This window comes from Centruroides vittatus, unplaced genomic scaffold (assembly GCF_030686945.1).
Source record: "Centruroides vittatus isolate TY-2023 unplaced genomic scaffold, ASM3068694v2 contig_1776, whole genome shotgun sequence".
NCBI classification, from domain to species: Eukaryota; Metazoa; Arthropoda; class Arachnida; order Scorpiones; family Buthidae; genus Centruroides; species Centruroides vittatus.
Genome location: NW_027121087.1, coordinates 1,370,705 through 1,388,716, shown reverse-complemented (window position 1 = coordinate 1,388,716; position 18,012 = coordinate 1,370,705). Strand labels below are relative to the sequence as shown.

Genomic DNA, 18,012 nt, shown 5'->3' with positions numbered 1-18,012 from the left:
ACAACAAATATTAGGCACAATACATCTGTTACGATATAAAATATGCCCTTAATCTATTATTCGTGGGCACTGCATGTATTGTATATACATTAATCATGCAATCCTGTATGGCAGATTGATGTGTCTAGTCGACATTTTTAATATAATTTTCATTCATTTAGATGATGATAATGTGTTTAATATTGAAGGATTAAGAGATTATACAATATTAAACACCTCGTCTTCGGTTTATATTCATTATTTTATTTATCGTCATCTATAATACTAAATTATATCGATGTAGGGGTTGGAGGTTGTGGCCGGCTTAGTCATCTTCCCTCATAAATTCAATTTGCATCCTTACGGCTAAGAACGTTGCCGGGAAAGTTAAGCAACTCGTTGCTGGATTTTTTATTCCGTAACCGGTCTGTTTCTAATCTCATCTCTTATAACGTAATTATTACACTGGAAGGAAATATATTTTGTTGGTCGGCTATAAATTATTGATATATAGCACCATTTAACGGTTATAAAGGCACATTTTGTTCAAAAATATTCTGGAATGAGTTAGCTCATTGATAGAGAGCAGAGACCACTCGACAGAATACCTTCGCTTCGTTAATTATGCTCTTCTCGTGTCTATAGACTGTTACAAACATTATTTCATTGTTAAAAATGAGAGAAAAGTCGAAACAAACTAATGTATAACAATATATTCGTAGCAAGTAAACCTTGAGATTTAACGTTATAAAAAAAAAAGAGGATTTTGCCCCGCATTTTTCCGATTAAAATCGATAGAACCGAAAGCCGAAAATGAAATAAATAAAATTAGAAACGATGAGGACAAAATGACCTCAATTTTTTTAAGGATGTAATTTCTCTCTCGTGATAGAAAATCTCCTTAAAAAAAAAGGGGTAAAAGTTTTAGCGTGCCAAATGTCTGTTATCAAACTGGGAATAAATGCATGATTGCCCTATAGTAATAAGGAAGTTAAAGCTGTTTTTCCATCTAATAATCGATCTTTTTACATGTCTACATTACCAGAATTTAATTCCCGTCACATAAATTTAGATTTCTCTAAGGAACGTCCTTTCCTCCCCTGACAATTCCAACTTTCCGAGCTTTAAAATAGGCTAAAGTAAATCGGAACGACTGGTAAAATAAGCAAGTTAAGCTTGTATACCGAAGACAATTACGTACGTAAGATTTCGGCATCAACACCGCGTTAATGTATAAAGCGTATTAAACACTTCCGCGTTACGTATATTATATATTTCCTTTCTACTTTCCCGGTTTCTCGTTAGTCCTTATCCTTGAACCAATAAAACAGAGTGAGTTGAATGACCTCTTTTAGTTAACAAGGTCAAGTTTCCAATAGGGGAAAACCAAATGGCGTGGTTATAACGTTGTGTACGGCGCAGCTTATGAGAACCAAGACAGATGCAAAGTCGCACACGCGACCGGTGTAAACGGTGACAAAATTTCGAGAATGTAACGCCTGTCACGTGAGAAAGGGTTTTAATTTTAGGCACGATCATTATAAGGAAAAATATCGAAATAAAGACTTGCAGCGGGGGGCAACAGAAACTGGGTGACCGGGTAACCTTAGTTTAAATTATATATATATAAAAAAGGGACGAGTTTCTAAGCAGTAATGCCTTTTATAATACATAAAATATCGAATATTATTATTATTATTTGACAATTAAACTGCTTTAATTTATAAGTAATTACATAATTAGGGCAGCCCAGAGCGTACACCAGGCGCCAGAATAGAGCAACCCTTCTGCCATTTCTGTTTTTTTGAACACACGAAATATGTAAACTGCTTTTTTATATATAAAAAAACGATTTTAGTTAATTAAAAAATAACGTTAATTTATATGAGTAGGAACCGGTACGGGCTCTGGGAAAATTCCCCAGCTCCCCCGTAAACCTCCTTATACACAGGACCTGGGGGAAAATTCCCCAGCTCCTCCGCGTATAAGAAGGTCATCTAAAAACCTCATTTTACATGTTTTCAATAATAATAATAATAATAAAAAGCATATTTTATCATTATTATTATGATTAAGTACCGATAATAACGATAAAAATCGTCTAGATTTTAATAATAATTGAATAAAAGATAGTAAATATCGATCTAGATTTAATGATTTTTATTGATTGAGTTGAAAAATAGCATTGCGATTTATATTCTTGTTATGAAGCCCGAATAAAAGTTTCCTTCTCCACTTACATTATTATTATTATTATTATTATATATATAATGTAGGAAGCTAACAAAGAATTTAATCTAATTTACTAAATGTTATTTTATTCACTTCTCACTCCAATAATCATCAAAAGATGGTTTCCAATTAGAAAAAAAGACCCGAAAAAAATAACCTTGACGCATTTTTTAACCGGAGAGAAACGATAACAATTATAATCTCATTAAGAGATTAATTCGTAGAACGTTTGTGTGTCTGTATGTAGTATTCTAATGAATTAAAAAAAAAGGCTCTTTTTCCCTGTCTCGCTCGAAGTTTTCCTTAAATATTAAAAAGTCTATTAACTTTATAATCGAGTATCTATCATAATATTCTTTATTCATTTAATAATTCAGAATTTTTTTCGTGGAAGAGAACCGATATTCAATATTAATCAATGTAAAAATTTTAAATTCTTCTTCTTTTTTAATGGTTGATTTTAGAAAAATTTCTTTTCTTCTCTACATTTTTGCATTATATATATATAATTTATGATTTATTTTCTCTAGAAGTTAATGAAGAGATAATAAAGATTAAGGGAAAATATAGAGTAATAAAGGCAATAGAGTATAGGAGAAAAAGCTTCTTCAAGAGCAAAAGTGACATTGAAAATTAATGAGTAATTTTTGAAGATTTTTTAAAAATTACTTTACTATAATACTTTACTATTAAAAAAGTATTGTATATTTTACTAATTAGTGCAATTTTTAGTTAATTGATGATAATATAAAGATTTTTAAAGTGAAATTTCTGAAGAGAGAGAGAGGACATTTGAGAATCTTTATCAGGGAATTACTCATCAAAAATGCTATCATCAGCTAATTTTAGATAAACCGTTCGGTGTTTATTTAATTTATTTAACGAATAAAATTTAAAGCATTTCCATCGGGAAATTTAATTATCATGTTTTGTAATTAGTTACGTATTTATACGGAACGCGTCGACGTAATTTACGGTTTAGTAGGAGTATCATTAATATAAATGAGGCGATGATGGAGTCTACACGTTAACTCTAACTCATTTTCTCCTTTAATGTGATAAAAAAAATTTCTTCGAATGGTTTATTACATATTAATAAATGTATTCTTCAAAATTTAATTAAGTAAAAAATGGTGTAGGATTAGAAAGATAATTAAATTCCTATTGAGGCGCGTGCCCCGGTTACAATCATCTTCCTACGTATCCTTTTGTGTAATTAGATGTAATCTTCGTCTCGTTTCGCATTAAAGTAATGAACGACGTATGTACGATTTCCATCTTGCGAGAATCAACAACTGAGTTTTCTATCTTGAGAGAGATTTGCAGACCTGGCTACAGGCCAATGACCCGGACTCCACCCATACAATTCCACTGAAACACTAAGTATTTTCGACTAAACTTTGCTTCCTACGTATCCAAAATGACATAAAAATCTGTAAATTATCCATTCGATGGGATATTTTTGCTAATGTATACCAAAAACCGTGCTGATCGATGGTTAAAGGGGCACCGTCGGGTGTTAACATCACAAGGGCGATGCTTTTAAAATGTTAAACGTATACTTGACCTCTTTGATGAGTAAATACCTTTAAAGTTTACAACACAACAATGAAATCGTGGTTATTTACCGAGTAAACATACCCTAATGAGTATTTATAATCAGCTTAGAACACGTAATTCACATCACCGTCAATCAAAGTCGATTAGTAATCATTTGTGTGCTTCTACTGTATCATATAGTTCGATTATTTATTATTCTAGTAAAGTTATATATTTTATAATTTACAATAAGTATATACAATTATTTCGAGATAGCTCGCAGCTATTGATTAATGTGCAGGTGGTTCTCTGTTTCTCAGAAAAACTATATTTTTACTATTAATAAGTAATGAGAACGGTAGATAATCGGCTCCTTAGAAAGTCGTCAGTGTGTAGGAAATACAACTAATGATTCATTGTTTTCACATAATTATTTAAAGTTTATTTAAAACTATGTTATGCATTCGTTGACGAGTGAGTCTTTAAGTTACGATCTTTGGAGGTCACAAAAACCTCCGAAAGAAAACAAGCATTTTAAGTGTTTTCATCTCTGGGATATGCAATCAAATCTTACAATATTGTCCAATAAAAGAGATTGATGATGCTATTAAATGGATAGCAATGTCTTATCTGTGGAACAATTTAGTTTATTGATTGTCGCAAACCGGGATTAGTCATTATTTATTCATAAGGAGGATGACAGATCCGTAAGTGATGTCATTGTTTTAAAAAAGAGAGAGAGAGAGAGGAAACATTTTTTAATTTTACAAGGAAAAAAACACTAATGTTAGTCTACAAAAGCAATAAATTTTAGAATAAATGATCATTTTTTTTCAAAATTACATTTAACAATTCATAAAATAATTACTTAGTTCATGTTATAAATGAGTGTAAGGAGAGAACATTAAAGAATGATTTAGACATTGTACCACTTCATTTTTTTTCTTTACCAAAAACTTTACACATTTTAAGTTATATTTTTAATTAAGATTTAAAACATTTATTTATACTTTGAAATAATATTTTGTTACTCTTAGTCTACAAATCCTGATTTTTATCATTTTGTATGTGTTTAATGAAAAGTAATTTTATTATTCTCTTTATAAATGAAACCATTAATATACACAAACTTTTAATTAATTTTTAAGGCAGATGGAAGGGAAGCTAAACACTCATTTTTCTACTCCTGTCACACTCAAACTACACGGTCATCTTTGCATATTTTTAGGAGTCTCCTCTTAATTCTTGTTGAAGATATCCATTTACTTTCACATTACTTAAATTATTTTGTCATTACTTTTATACAAAGGATATTTTTGATGTTTCTATAATTTTTTAATTTTAGAAAAGTATCTTTAAATAATGAAGCTTCCTTCCATAATAATACAACATTGTAATTTACAAGTAGAAAAATTATTATAGTTTCTTTTTTCTATTTATTGTTTCTTAAGGTGATATAACTTTATCACAGAAAAAAATGATTATATTCAAACCATGGGTGGTAAAATTAGTTGAGAGTAGACTAATACAAAATCGTCATCAAGTGATTAATACATTTGTATTTGCATTATTCGGTATTACTCGGTTTATTGTATATTTGTATATGGTAACGTGATGTGTGGACAATCTGCCGAGAAGGGCTGCTTGCGGGAGGACTTTACGAGGGAAAACGGCCATTATTTAAGTGCTACGAATGTGAAGAAAACCCAGAAAACTCCACGTGGTGGGCCCGTCGGACGGACACGGGTCCGCAACCGACCACAGACGTTTGGCGGTTTCGTCTGCACGGCCAGCGGCGAGCTTTGGTATTACTTCACAAAGAGGTAGGACACACTAGCACATACAATATTTTCACACCAAACTATATAAATAATATACTATATGTATATAATTACATTTATTGTAAGTAATATTTACAGTTTTAAAAACAAAATAATAGAGTTATCAATTAGCCTTAATAAGATAAAAATAATTATTTTTTGAAACAGAAGCAATATTCAGAAAAAGTAACAAAACTATACGGTATATTGACAATCGACTTCGTCCGGTGGTAAATGAAACCGATTATTTGGAAGTGAACTTTCACAGAATGATAATTTTAAATCTAATGTTATCGAGTTAAGTAACAGAGTTGAAGCACTGGTAATTACATTTATGTTCATCAGTGAAAACTACAAATATTCATTTATATCTAAAGTTATATAATGCACTAATGAATTCTTTGATGTATTATTGTAGCCCAATTTGTGAACTAGGCCATTTTTACAAACTGGAATATTTTCATTTTTTATTTTTACTTAAGTTATTCCAAGTAGAGAGAACTATACCTGGATACGTGTCTCCTCATAAAACAAACAAACAAACTTTGAATATTTCCACTTTAATTGAAACATTTAATAAAGTTTTATTATTGATTGAAATTTAATAGTGACAAAAAGAAACTTTTTCTGTATAAAATAAAAGTAAAAAACTGTATGATAATAATTTCTGGCAAATTTTTTGCAATCCTTTGCAATTTTTCATGTTTTATTTGAATATGAATAAATATAATTTGAAACATAAACTTTACTGCTTAATTCTGCAATATCCTACTCTGTATTAAAAAATTGAAACACATTATGTCAATCTTTATATCATCCAAGTCTTCTGATTATTATATTCATTCCTTTGCTTCGACTGTATATACAAGAGTTACGGGAATCGATATAAAAAGATTAATTATTCTGTTACGACCGAATAAATGTTCATTGATTACGAGAAACATTTACATTAACTCTTGGCTAATAAATTTAATTGTTTTTGGTGTTATTCTAATAATTTTTTATATGACATTTATTAAAAGATTGCAAAGAACCGTCTGGAAAATAAATTGCTTAATATATGTAATAAAGTTCAATATAGTTTAGTTTCAATATATTACACAAAATTTAAATCACCTTTCAAAATTCAAACTATATAAAATATATAGTTTGGATTTTGCAATGGGGCGGCCGAGTGGTGAGGGATGGGGCCCGAAATATCTAGACGAACCGACCTCAAGAAAATCCCGGGAGGTTTTTCGACCCGTCCCCGGGTCAAAAAACGCCCGTCAATCTCGGGTCCCCGTAGCGGTGGACCATCTGTCGTCTGTTTTCTATCATTCTAAACAATTTTAAACAAGTCTCCAATTCACGTCCGAGACTATTTTTCAACGATTAGTAAAATGATATCTTTTTATACAATGTATTATATAGAAAAATACATTATTTAATAGCGTGACATAAATAATCTCTCTGAATTACTTCTTAAGTATAAATTTATTATTTTAAAATACTCAATACTAAATACTTCACAACAAAAAAGTTCAATTTACATTTGTATTATATTATAATTTATAAACAACACAAGATAACAGTAACTAATTTCTTAACATTCTAATGAACGAACGAACTAGTTATTATAAATAACAATCTATCAAATATCCTAAAATTTAATTATTACATATTTTTTAATCTTAGATGATGGTTATATTATGAAATTTATGATTCTTATTAGAAATATTTGTGGAATGCTATCTTTTTAAATTTTTTAAAAAATTTTAAATTTTCTTAAAAAATTAACAACATTTTTCTTATTTATATTATGTACAATATTTATATATTTAACATTTATATATCTACCACAATTATAAACAATTTTTACTAATTTTTAATAGTTGTTTTATTTAGTAAAAATATATCACAGTTTTGAAATTAATGTCTCATTCTTTTGTAATCTTTAAAAAAAAGAACTTAAAAGGAAGAAGGGATGAGCATACAATTAATGCTTTTTTAGTTCTAACTTTCACGATGGACCGTCTACAAGCAGACTATCCCAATCGTTCAGATGATCTTTTAAGATGCTAAACTTAAAATTAGCATAGATGAATCTTTTGAAAGATCTGAATAATCTATTCTAAAGGATAAATCCATTCTCGGATGTTAAATGTTACTTTCTTAAACTTGCGGTGTAATAAAATCACTGTTTTTTAGTGCGATAATGTAAAAATTTATATGTATCTTTTCCAAATATATAACTCATTCCAGATATGACAGTTGTACTCGCTACTCCATACCTGAAATCAAATAAGAACACAAAAAGAAAAGTATTATTTTAAATTATTTTATTTAAAAATTAATTTTTTTTAAGCATAAAGAAATATAATAAATACCATAAGGCCTGAACATAAGGATGATCGACGTATTGAAAAACTGGAGCCGCTAGAGTGATAGCTGCTAACGTTAACTGAAGTGTTGTATTTACCTAAAAAGTGTAAAAATTATAAACATAAAAATTGTATTTACATATAAGTTCCAGTTATATTTAATAGCGAGGTTGAGGCCAAAGTTTTAAATGCAAAAACGTGTACGTTGGATGTTCGGCACCGCTTTCCTGTAAGCCTAGAAGTTTGACAATGGCGTTTGGAATGTCGAGCATGATTCCACTGACTTTCCAAACACCATCGTCAAACTTCTAGGCTTACAGGAAAGTGGCGCCAGATGTCCGACGTACACGTTTTCGTGTTTAAAACTTCGGCCTCAACCTCGCTAATATTAAAAGTTTTTCTAAATTTGATTCATTTCACAGTAAAATCAATTATGGAAAACATTATTATGAGGGGAAAAAAAGAATTTCAGAAATAAATGTCTAGAAATATTCTAAAAAGTATGTTAAAAGATTTCAAACAAGGTTTAAATCTTAGCATGTGGTATTTTACAGAAATTTGAACAGACACAACCTAAAGCTCTGCCTGGAGATGTTTTGAAGCGTTGAAAGTACTTGTTTGTAGTTGAAAACTTTTCAAGTAAACAACTTTAATGCCAAAAGATAGTGTAGTTTATTCTTAAATTATGTAAATATTTTAAATCTCGTAATTGCAAAGACCTTATGTTGCATTTATCTTATGTTATATTTCATTATTTACACTGAATAAAATAAAGTATTATTACATATTTTATTACAGAAAGTTTGAGTAAACAATAGCAACACCGAAACAATTAATTGATGTTTTTAAAATATGTTATTTTAATTAAAATTTTTTCCTTCTTTTTTTTTTTTTAATTTAAAAGAACATCATAGAAAACTGGTTTTATGTCAGAATCAAATAAAAAATTTGTTTTATTACCATTTTATAATTTTTCTAAATTTTTCAGAAAAAAAGAAAACGTTTATAAAAATTTTTTATCAAAAAATATCAGTTTACAGTTGAATCTCTAATCTGACATATATAGGAATGACCAATGGGTGTCGGATCACAGCAGATTGATGGATTTTTTTGTATGTATATTACATACTGTTCGGTAAAAAATTCACATGCAACAAACAACTAGTGACTGACAGTGTACACATACGTGTCACTTACATTGAGTGGTAACACGAAAATTTCATTTGTGCCGCCCCGTGGCGGAGTGTCGGATTACTGGACGTGTCAGACTGGCAAGTGACGGACTGTAGAGACTCTACTGTATACACAGTATTTAAATAATCAATTTTAAATTATTTTTCATATTTAACTTTTAAATCTACACTTATTCTAAATAACTTTAAAGATGCATTGAACAATAAAATACAATAAGATATAAATGGGATTGTTTTGTAATACATAACATATTATTATAAAAATACCACAAAGAAAACACATTCTTTGATAGCTAGATATCTACCTGTAATATAAATTAATTTATTAATTTGCAGGTTAATTTAATGTATTTACATCAGATATAAAAAAGTATAACATAATAATATAATGCTCAAAACAATTAGGAAGTATTATAATGTAGCTTAGTAAATGCAACAAATTGATAATTTTAATAAAATGGTCAGCAATTCCAACTAAAGATGGATTCAATTGCAAAAAGTTCTTTTTGTTCCTAAAAATTTGTGCTAGGTATTCGAACATTTCTTGGATGCGATTGTTACGAGCTCACACAACAGTAAACAAGCTAGTTTGAGTAGTCTCTCACGCTGCTGATGCAAATTCTAATCACATTACAGAATACAGAAATCAAGTTATTCTGTAACCTGGCTTCTAGAGAAATTTTTACATTATAATTAATCATTTACTTCAGTCTTTGTAATTATTTTTACATTTTAATCATTTTAATCAACATTTAAATCAACTTTTTATAACAATTTTAACATTTTAATCAACTTGTCTTTTTAAATAATCAATACTAAGTAATTACTTGTTACTCTGTACATGGCAAATTGGCATCACTGGGTTTACTTTATTCTCATTGTTTTTATGCATTACATACATTACTTGTTCTTGAGAACTCAATTCTCAGAAACGCATTTGATTCTGTTCATTTAAAGACTAATGTCAACAAAGATCCTGTATCCACATGTCCCCTTGTCACGTGTCCTTCATTACTCTGACAAGGTTTGAAACTGTCCTTGGAATATAGCTCTATTGTAACCATTATGCTTGGAGGTGATTTTACTTATTTGTCTATGAAACTTAATTTTCTGCATTGTCCAGGTTTTTGGCTTATGGTAAAATTTAACAGAAAATTGCCTTTTTCTGAAGAATTTTTTTGGTTTAGGCAGGTTTCCACAGTGGCAGCCTTAGGGCAGGGATGGGCAACCTTTTTCTATGTAAGGGCCACATTTGAAACTTCTGAATTAACGCGGGCCGCACATAAGAAAAAAAAAATAATATGGGTAAATCACAAATATTTATTCATAAATTAACATAGGTATACTGTACTTAATGTGACTGCTGGAATTGATGCGAATGTAATATATCAGATATATTTGGCTGAATATTTGTCATTGCTAATTTTAAATTATTTTTTAGATGAGAGTCTGTTAGCCGATTTCTTGTTTTACTTTTCACTAAATTCATTGCAGAAAAAAACTGTTCGCATACGTAAGTTGTACAAAATAAAAACAGAATTTTTGCCGCATACTTTCTTAAGTTAGGAAATTGATTTTCTTTGATAAAAGTTTTATAAAAATCTACCAAATTTTTTTCTTTAAAAGTATCTTTCAAATCTAAATTACTTTGCAAGTCTATTAACTCCAATTGAAGTTCATTTGGTACGTTTTCTATGTTTACTGAAAAAGGTGCCGTAATTATTCGTATTTCGTTTTCTCGGCTAAGAAATTTTTCGAATCTATTTTTAAATTCTTGTTCTAGTTCTTCGACTTTCTCTGCATATTTAAAATAATTTTTAGGTTCGGTGCGTTCTAATAAAGTGGGGAAAAAGTGACAATTTTTGTTACGCAATTGCGTGCTCCATAATTTGAGCTTGGATATAAATGCTTTTATAAAGGTTATAAATTCAGATATGATAAGATTTTTTCCTTGCATTTTTATATTTAATTCTGACAAATGCATTGTAATATCGACAAAAAACGCAAGATCTGTCAGCCATTCGCAGTCTGAAAGTTCTTTAACAGGTTTTCCTTTCATTTCCATAAATAATTTTATTTCTGGTAAGAGATTGTAAAATCTTTGTAAAACTGAAGATTTGCTTAACCATCTGACGTCAGTAAAATAAACAACGTCATTATTTTCAGCATCAATATCAGACAAAAATTCTTTAAATTGACGATGGTTCAATGCACGACCTCTCAGAAAGTTCACTGTGGATACTACTATATCCATAACATGTTCCATATTAATTTTCTTAGCGCATAAATTCTCCACGTGCAAAACACAATGGCAAATAAATAAATCATTTGGATTTTCGTTTTGTGCTAATTTATTCGAGAGAATACCAATTAAACCGCGTCGCTCTCCTCTGAAAGACTGGGCGCCATCAGTTGTAATTCCACTCAGTTTTAATAGTGAGAGTTCATTTTTATCTAAGGTTTTTTCTAAAGCCCCGTACATAATTTCTCCTGTAGTATTTCCTTTTAGCCCAACTAAATCTAAAAATTCTTCAGTAATGTTTAATTCTGAATCAACGCCTCGAATGAAAATTGCAAGTTGAACCGTATCTGTTATGTCGGTGGATTCATCCAAACAAATGGAAAAATATTCAAAGGCTTTTACTCGTTTTTTTAATGATTCGTCAACATTATCTGCCATTTCATCGATTCTTCTCGCAACTGTTCGTCGAGATAAACTAATATTAGAAAAAATCTTCTTCTGATCAGGACATATAATTTCAACTGCTTTTTCAATACATTGCTTTATAAACATTCCATCAGAATAACAATGAAGAGTTTTGCCAATAGATTACAAATTTCATAACTGGCTTTTGTAACGGATTCAGATTCATTATTTGTTTTCATTAAGAATGCTTGCTGGGAGGTTACGGCTTTCATCAGTTTTTCCACTTTCTGTTTTCTTAAGTCTCCAGTAAACTGGTCGTATTTATTGGAATGTTTAGTGGTGTAATGCCTTTTAACGTTATATTCCTTAAAAACTGCAATACTTTCCGAACAAATTAAACAAACAAGATTTTTTTCATAATGAATGAAAAAGTAATCATATTTCCACGACTCATTATAAATTCGATTTTCATCTTCAATTTTTCTTTTCTTTCTTGTTGACATCTATAAATTGAGGATAAATAAAATGAATAAAATACTGCACTAATAAATATAGTAAAAGCTCGATGTAACAAACTACTATGGAATTGAAGATATTGGTTCATCACAATGAAAGTCCATTTTATCGCGATAACTCATTACTACGGACTCGTCCGTTATATCGAACAGTATATTATTATATAGTAGAATCACGTTAGAACGGGATCTTGATTAAATTGATTTTCAACTTTAGACTAATTACCACCTGTATCAAAATTGTCTACATAAAAAAAAATATTGTTAGATTAAAGCAAAAAACGAAGAGTAAAAACGGCTACTACTGCTGTACTTTTCTTAATTTAAAATGTTACCCTATTACGCAGCCTAAATTATATCAGACAAAGTAAAAGACTTTTTAGTTTTAGTAGAACTGTCATATTTAAGAAAAGTCTGTTATTTTTCTCTCTCTATCGAAATGTCTGAAGTTGTCTATTTATTCCCAGACATTTCTTTACCAACTTCATCTCGATATTTTCCATCTTAAATCTAACGAAATATATCTATTTTTTGTATTAAATCTAAAGCTTATCGTCTTCTTTTATGATCCATATCTTCGCTTTACAAACAATTGAAATCCACGACGCATCACTCATGGCGAAATGAAACCAAAACTAAACAATGCTGGGCTGCAATTTTTAATCACATTTTTAATTAATCTAATTTTTAAGGTATATGTTCTCCGCCTCAAATTAGTAGTGCCAGTCATTTATCTAACTCCTTTCGGGGGAAATTTTTGAATTGAAATAACGTGACTTCGGTTTTGAACCGGAAGTTCGTAAATAGTTAATTGGGGCCTCCTGCCCCTAGTTTAAGGAAAGACAGACAGACGACAGTGGGAATTTATAGATTTGCAAATTTTTCAAGTTGCAGTCCAAAAACAAGTCGATCAGAAAACGAAACCAAAACTGCATGTAAGGTGAAAATCTACACCGAAAAAATAATTAAAATAAACTTTATATTAATTTTGCGTTTACTTTTGTCAAATAAAATGAATAAAACTACGACTATGGGGAAATAACTAGTCACTTCTCGACTTACGACGGGATTCGGTTCCGCAACTTCGGACGAGGTGATCGTAACTCGAGAAGTGACTGTAAAACAATGACTTGACTAAATGAAACGGCGACTAAAAAGTCCGTAAGAACCATGGTCTGCGAGGACTAAAAAATAATCCGAAGTAGCAGGAGTCCGTTACAAGGAATGAGTTTTTTTTTTTTTTTTAATAATTTTCTTTTACTTTTGGCCAGACCGACATCAGCAACCGTTTGTTATATCGAGCTTTTATTGTACAAAACCACGTGCGAACCTCAAGGACAGTTTTAGCATTGAAAATAATGCAAAGTTGAAACGTTTTCATATGTGGGTTTTGTATTTTATCTAAGTCTAAGTCCAGTTCTAAGTCTAAATTGTTCTTAAAATATTAATAATTCTATAGTTCAAACATTTTTAATTTCAATTTTGGAAATTAATAGTAACATTTATTATTAAACAGAAATTCTAACTTGGATATTTAAAATTCGAAATTCCACATTAAAAATTCTATTTTCGTAAAATTTCAAATATTTAACATACCTTTTTCTATAATTCGGACAAACCACAGTAGATTAATAGTAAAAATGTAGAAAATACCAAAAAATTAAATGCAACGATACAAAGCGTTGGTAAAACTTTACAGCTCAATATGAAGTATCGTGTGAAGTCGGGTTAAATTACCAGATACCTTGCAATTAGAGTTGGCCCTCGGATTGGTTTATTTTTGCGTCTTTAAGGGGCAATAGAATTGTTTACGAATGCATATTACTCCCTCGAGCTTCATTTAGTCTTGAAAAAGGGTCAAGCGCGTATGGATAGTCAACAAAAGTACACGTGCATTTGTAAACAATTGTAGCACCCCTTAAAAACGCAAAAATGAATCAACCCAAGGGCCGTCTCTAGCTGTGTCGAATATATATACGAAGCGGGTTCTTGGTATTTAGTACGATTACAGACGAGTAGATGTTAGTATTTTAAATTTTTATTTTATAGACCGTTATATTGTTTTGTAATATTTTGTGCGACGCGGGCCGCACAATATACTAACGCGGGCCGCATGCGGCCCGGGGGCCGCAGGTTGCCCATCCCTGCCTTAGGGGATGGCGAGCAGGGCAATCGCCTGGGGCCTCGCTCTTGCAGGGGCCTCACGTAACAACTCAAGTAGAAAAAAGTTGATATTTAAAACTTTTTAGTTTATCCTTAGCTATTAGTTATAAGCCACAAACATCATTTTTAAATCCCTGTGTATATCTTTTAAGGCATTTATGTATATACCTTAGTTTATCATCATTACTAATTTGTCATCTTTATGACTGTTAACTTTTATAAATCATCTAATATAATATTTTAACACACTAAATTTATTTATTTATAACTTTTGCGTTTCTCGTCAATCATCAGAAATATCCATTTTCAATTCACATACTTTGCTAAAAGGACAAAGGCCTCACAAAGATCTGCCACCCGGGGCCTCGCAATCGTTAAGGCCGCCACTGGGTTTCCATTTTACTCAGGTTTTACTGCATAAAAATTCAGTTTGTATGTTTGATAAAACTTTGTTAAAACTTGAAACATTATAAAACTAATCTACTATATTATAATTACTATTATTTAAGTAGTAAGTATTTTTGGAGGCAAATTCTTTTAGGGTAAAAATCATTTTATAAAATAGAAGTATTTGCATTAAAATTTAAACAATAATTTTGTAAATAAAAACTTACTATAAATATTTATGAGATATTTTCATATAAATATTTTTAAAAATCATTATAAGTACTAATAAATATATCTTACATATTTAAATTTACATTGGCCTCATTCATTCACTTATTAAAATGAACTTTTGGAAATCTGTCTGCATTTACACACTTAAGAATTACAAAATAAGATCATTTAAGTCATTGTTAAAAATAATATAAGTAAAAGTTCATTATATAAATTATAATGAAATTCCTAAATCACTGCTGAATCACTACAATATATTAAACTTTATGATACAGACTATCATTGCATTATGTAACTCTGTACTTCAATGTAATGTTATTCTGAAAAAATGAAATTTAAAAATTTATATATATATTTTTTAAATTGTTATAGATTTCATTCACATAAATATAAATATATGATATCTACAATATACACATAAAAACTCAATTTTCAATTAATATTGAGACCATCAGATAAAGAATGGATTAGGATAGAAGTAATCAATTTTAACATAATGTTTATAAAATGATGGTAAAATTTCTATTTAGTTACTTAATCAAAAAACTTCAAAAAAAGTTTTTAAACACAATTTATTAACTGCGACAGCCAGATGGCCAAGTGGTCAAGGTGGCAGCCTATCGCTCTGGGAGACCCAAATTCGAATCTGAACGGGTCAAAAAATCCCCAGGAATTTTTTGGGGGTGGTCCATCTGCACGTCAGGCCCCGTCCCTCACCACCTGGCTGCCTCATTGTGGGCCTGGCTGAACCCATAATGGGCTTGCAAAAAGACGCCCTCTTAGTGCCCACAGGGCGGAAAGAGTAAAAAAAAAAAAAGTTCATTAACTGCAAATTTCATGTGTCTGGAAAGGTGAATATTTCATTTTAATTTGAGTTGACATGAAATTTCACCCATTAAATAGTGTCAAAAAGTGTTCAGAAATAGAAACAGATTTGCTTCTTCAGTTTCTCAACTAATGTCTATACAGTTATCTGAGATGCTACTTCATTTTACTGTAATGTTTTGCTGTTATTGCTGTAACATTATTATTTTTACTACAAATTTCCCCAAGACTGCTTTTATTTCCTTTGAATATCATTCATATAATTAGACATATTCTACATCCTTGCTTAGAGCAGTGTTCTTTTTCTAAAAAATAACTGCTGGTACACTTATATCATGACTAAAAATAAAGTTCTGTTTTAGGAAAACATAACAATGACTAAAAAGTAGCATTTAGTACTACTGATTATTTATTTTTTCTTTATAAATGTATACATTTATATTGTAGTATTTACAGTATTTTCCAAAGTCTTTGTCTGCACTTTCTTCCTTATTTCTAGTTTTAAATTTATAGAAGTGTCAGTTGCTAAATGGTGTCCTTTTAGTACCCATGTTTTTACTTTTCCCTTTCAAAATATTATCATTAGCAGATTCTCATATCTTGCTTCTTGACAAGAAATAGCAGAAACAGAATTACCAGACAAAATTATCTGTTCACAGAAAGATGGTTTCCATTGAAAAGGGAAGTCCTCATTCCATTTGCTTTTTACATCAGTTCCAATTAGTCCAGTATGGATGACTACTGACATGGTAAAAATCATGCCAGTAGTCATCCAGACTTCTCATATGAATGTATACAAAGTTTCTTACCGAACAATTGCCAACTACATACTAGCTATCTGTGACTGTTACAGCGGCACTGTGATGGCTATGTTAGCAATGCCCAAGTTAGGACTGACACCACGTGTGACTTTTGACACACAGGAATCTTCCAAATAATTATCGTACAAGTGGTCACATGTGAGGGAATGAACAGATTTGGTATGGAAGAGGAAGTCAAGAGACAGTGCATCAGAAATAATGCACTCCAATACATATTTAACTGGCAAACAACAAGGGGGAAAAATTTACAAAGAAAATCAAAATAAAAAAGACAAAGGACAAAAGGTCTTAATGTGCACCAAAATGAGAGAGAATGATTACAGTTGCATACATGAGTCGATAAATAACTGGATTTTATGATGACTGCTGGCCAGCTTGGACATCCTGGAGAGGAGAAGGAGTGTCTCTCAATTAGTTATGATGAGTCAGTGAAGAGTCAGTCAGTGAAAAGTCTTGAATCCCAACGTTCATAAGAGTAAAATCCATAATGGTTGTTGTCTAATCAATTGTTCATTAGTTTGAAGCAGCCAAGGTCTGGTGGAAAGGATGAGTGATTGGCAGTGGAGTCCAGCAGGGATGAGCACATACTTCAAAAACGAATAGGCAAACTCTCTGGAGACTTCCCCCTTTCTTTATTAGGGGTTATTTCCCCCTGCTATTTTGATGACCAAATTTAGTAAGGTCATGCGGGGAGTTGGTGGTTAGTCAATTTCCAATTTTTGTGAGACTTCCTCACTGAGTAGTTTTTATTGGAATGTGTCACCCACAAAGAAAGTGTTATTGGTGGGAAAATTGTCCAAAGTTCCTCTGTTGAATTTGTTAAAATAAAATAATTCTCCTTTTTAATTTACAAAAAAATACTAGTCTGGGTTCTCACATATCAATACTTTTTTGTTATCTGCTGGTATGGCCTACCAGCATGTTCTAACTGAAAAATAGACCCACTATACAGACCATAAGAAATGGCTCCAAAGGTTGCTGCATTTGGCCTGTGAGGTACCAGTTGGCCATCACCAAATTAAATAATATTGTTTCATACAATGGAATTTCTAATTAACAAATATAGTACATGTTCTTTACAATTTTACTTAAGAATTTTACAAAAAACTAAAATTTTAATAGACTTAAATTTTAAACAAGTAAAACGGCAAAGCTGTATTTGGGACAAGACTATGTCTCGGAGATTCACTACTAAGCGGGATCACTTTGATGCTCAAGGCGGGTCTCGTTCTCATTCTCCAATCTTCTTTGGTATTGCTGGTTTTGAGTGCGATCATTCAAACTTTGCTGGCCACGG

The 18,012-nt window shown here is 30.6% G+C and overlaps 1 protein-coding gene across 1 annotated transcript in view; it reads right to left on the bottom strand.

Moving 5' to 3' along the window:
- Nucleotides 1–7,340: 7,340 nt before the first annotated feature.
- Nucleotides 7,341–18,012, bottom strand: part of CLS (cardiolipin synthase) — a 42,206-nt gene continuing 31,534 nt past the window's right edge. Inside the window, exons 6-7 of the mRNA XM_067263443.1 lie at nt 7,940–8,031; nt 7,341–7,843 (exon numbers count right to left, since the gene is read on the bottom strand). Coding sequence (XP_067119544.1) covers nt 7,747–7,843; nt 7,940–8,031 — 189 coding nt within the window. The 3' untranslated portion in view covers nt 7,341–7,746. The remainder of the gene's footprint in view (nt 7,844–7,939; nt 8,032–18,012) is intronic.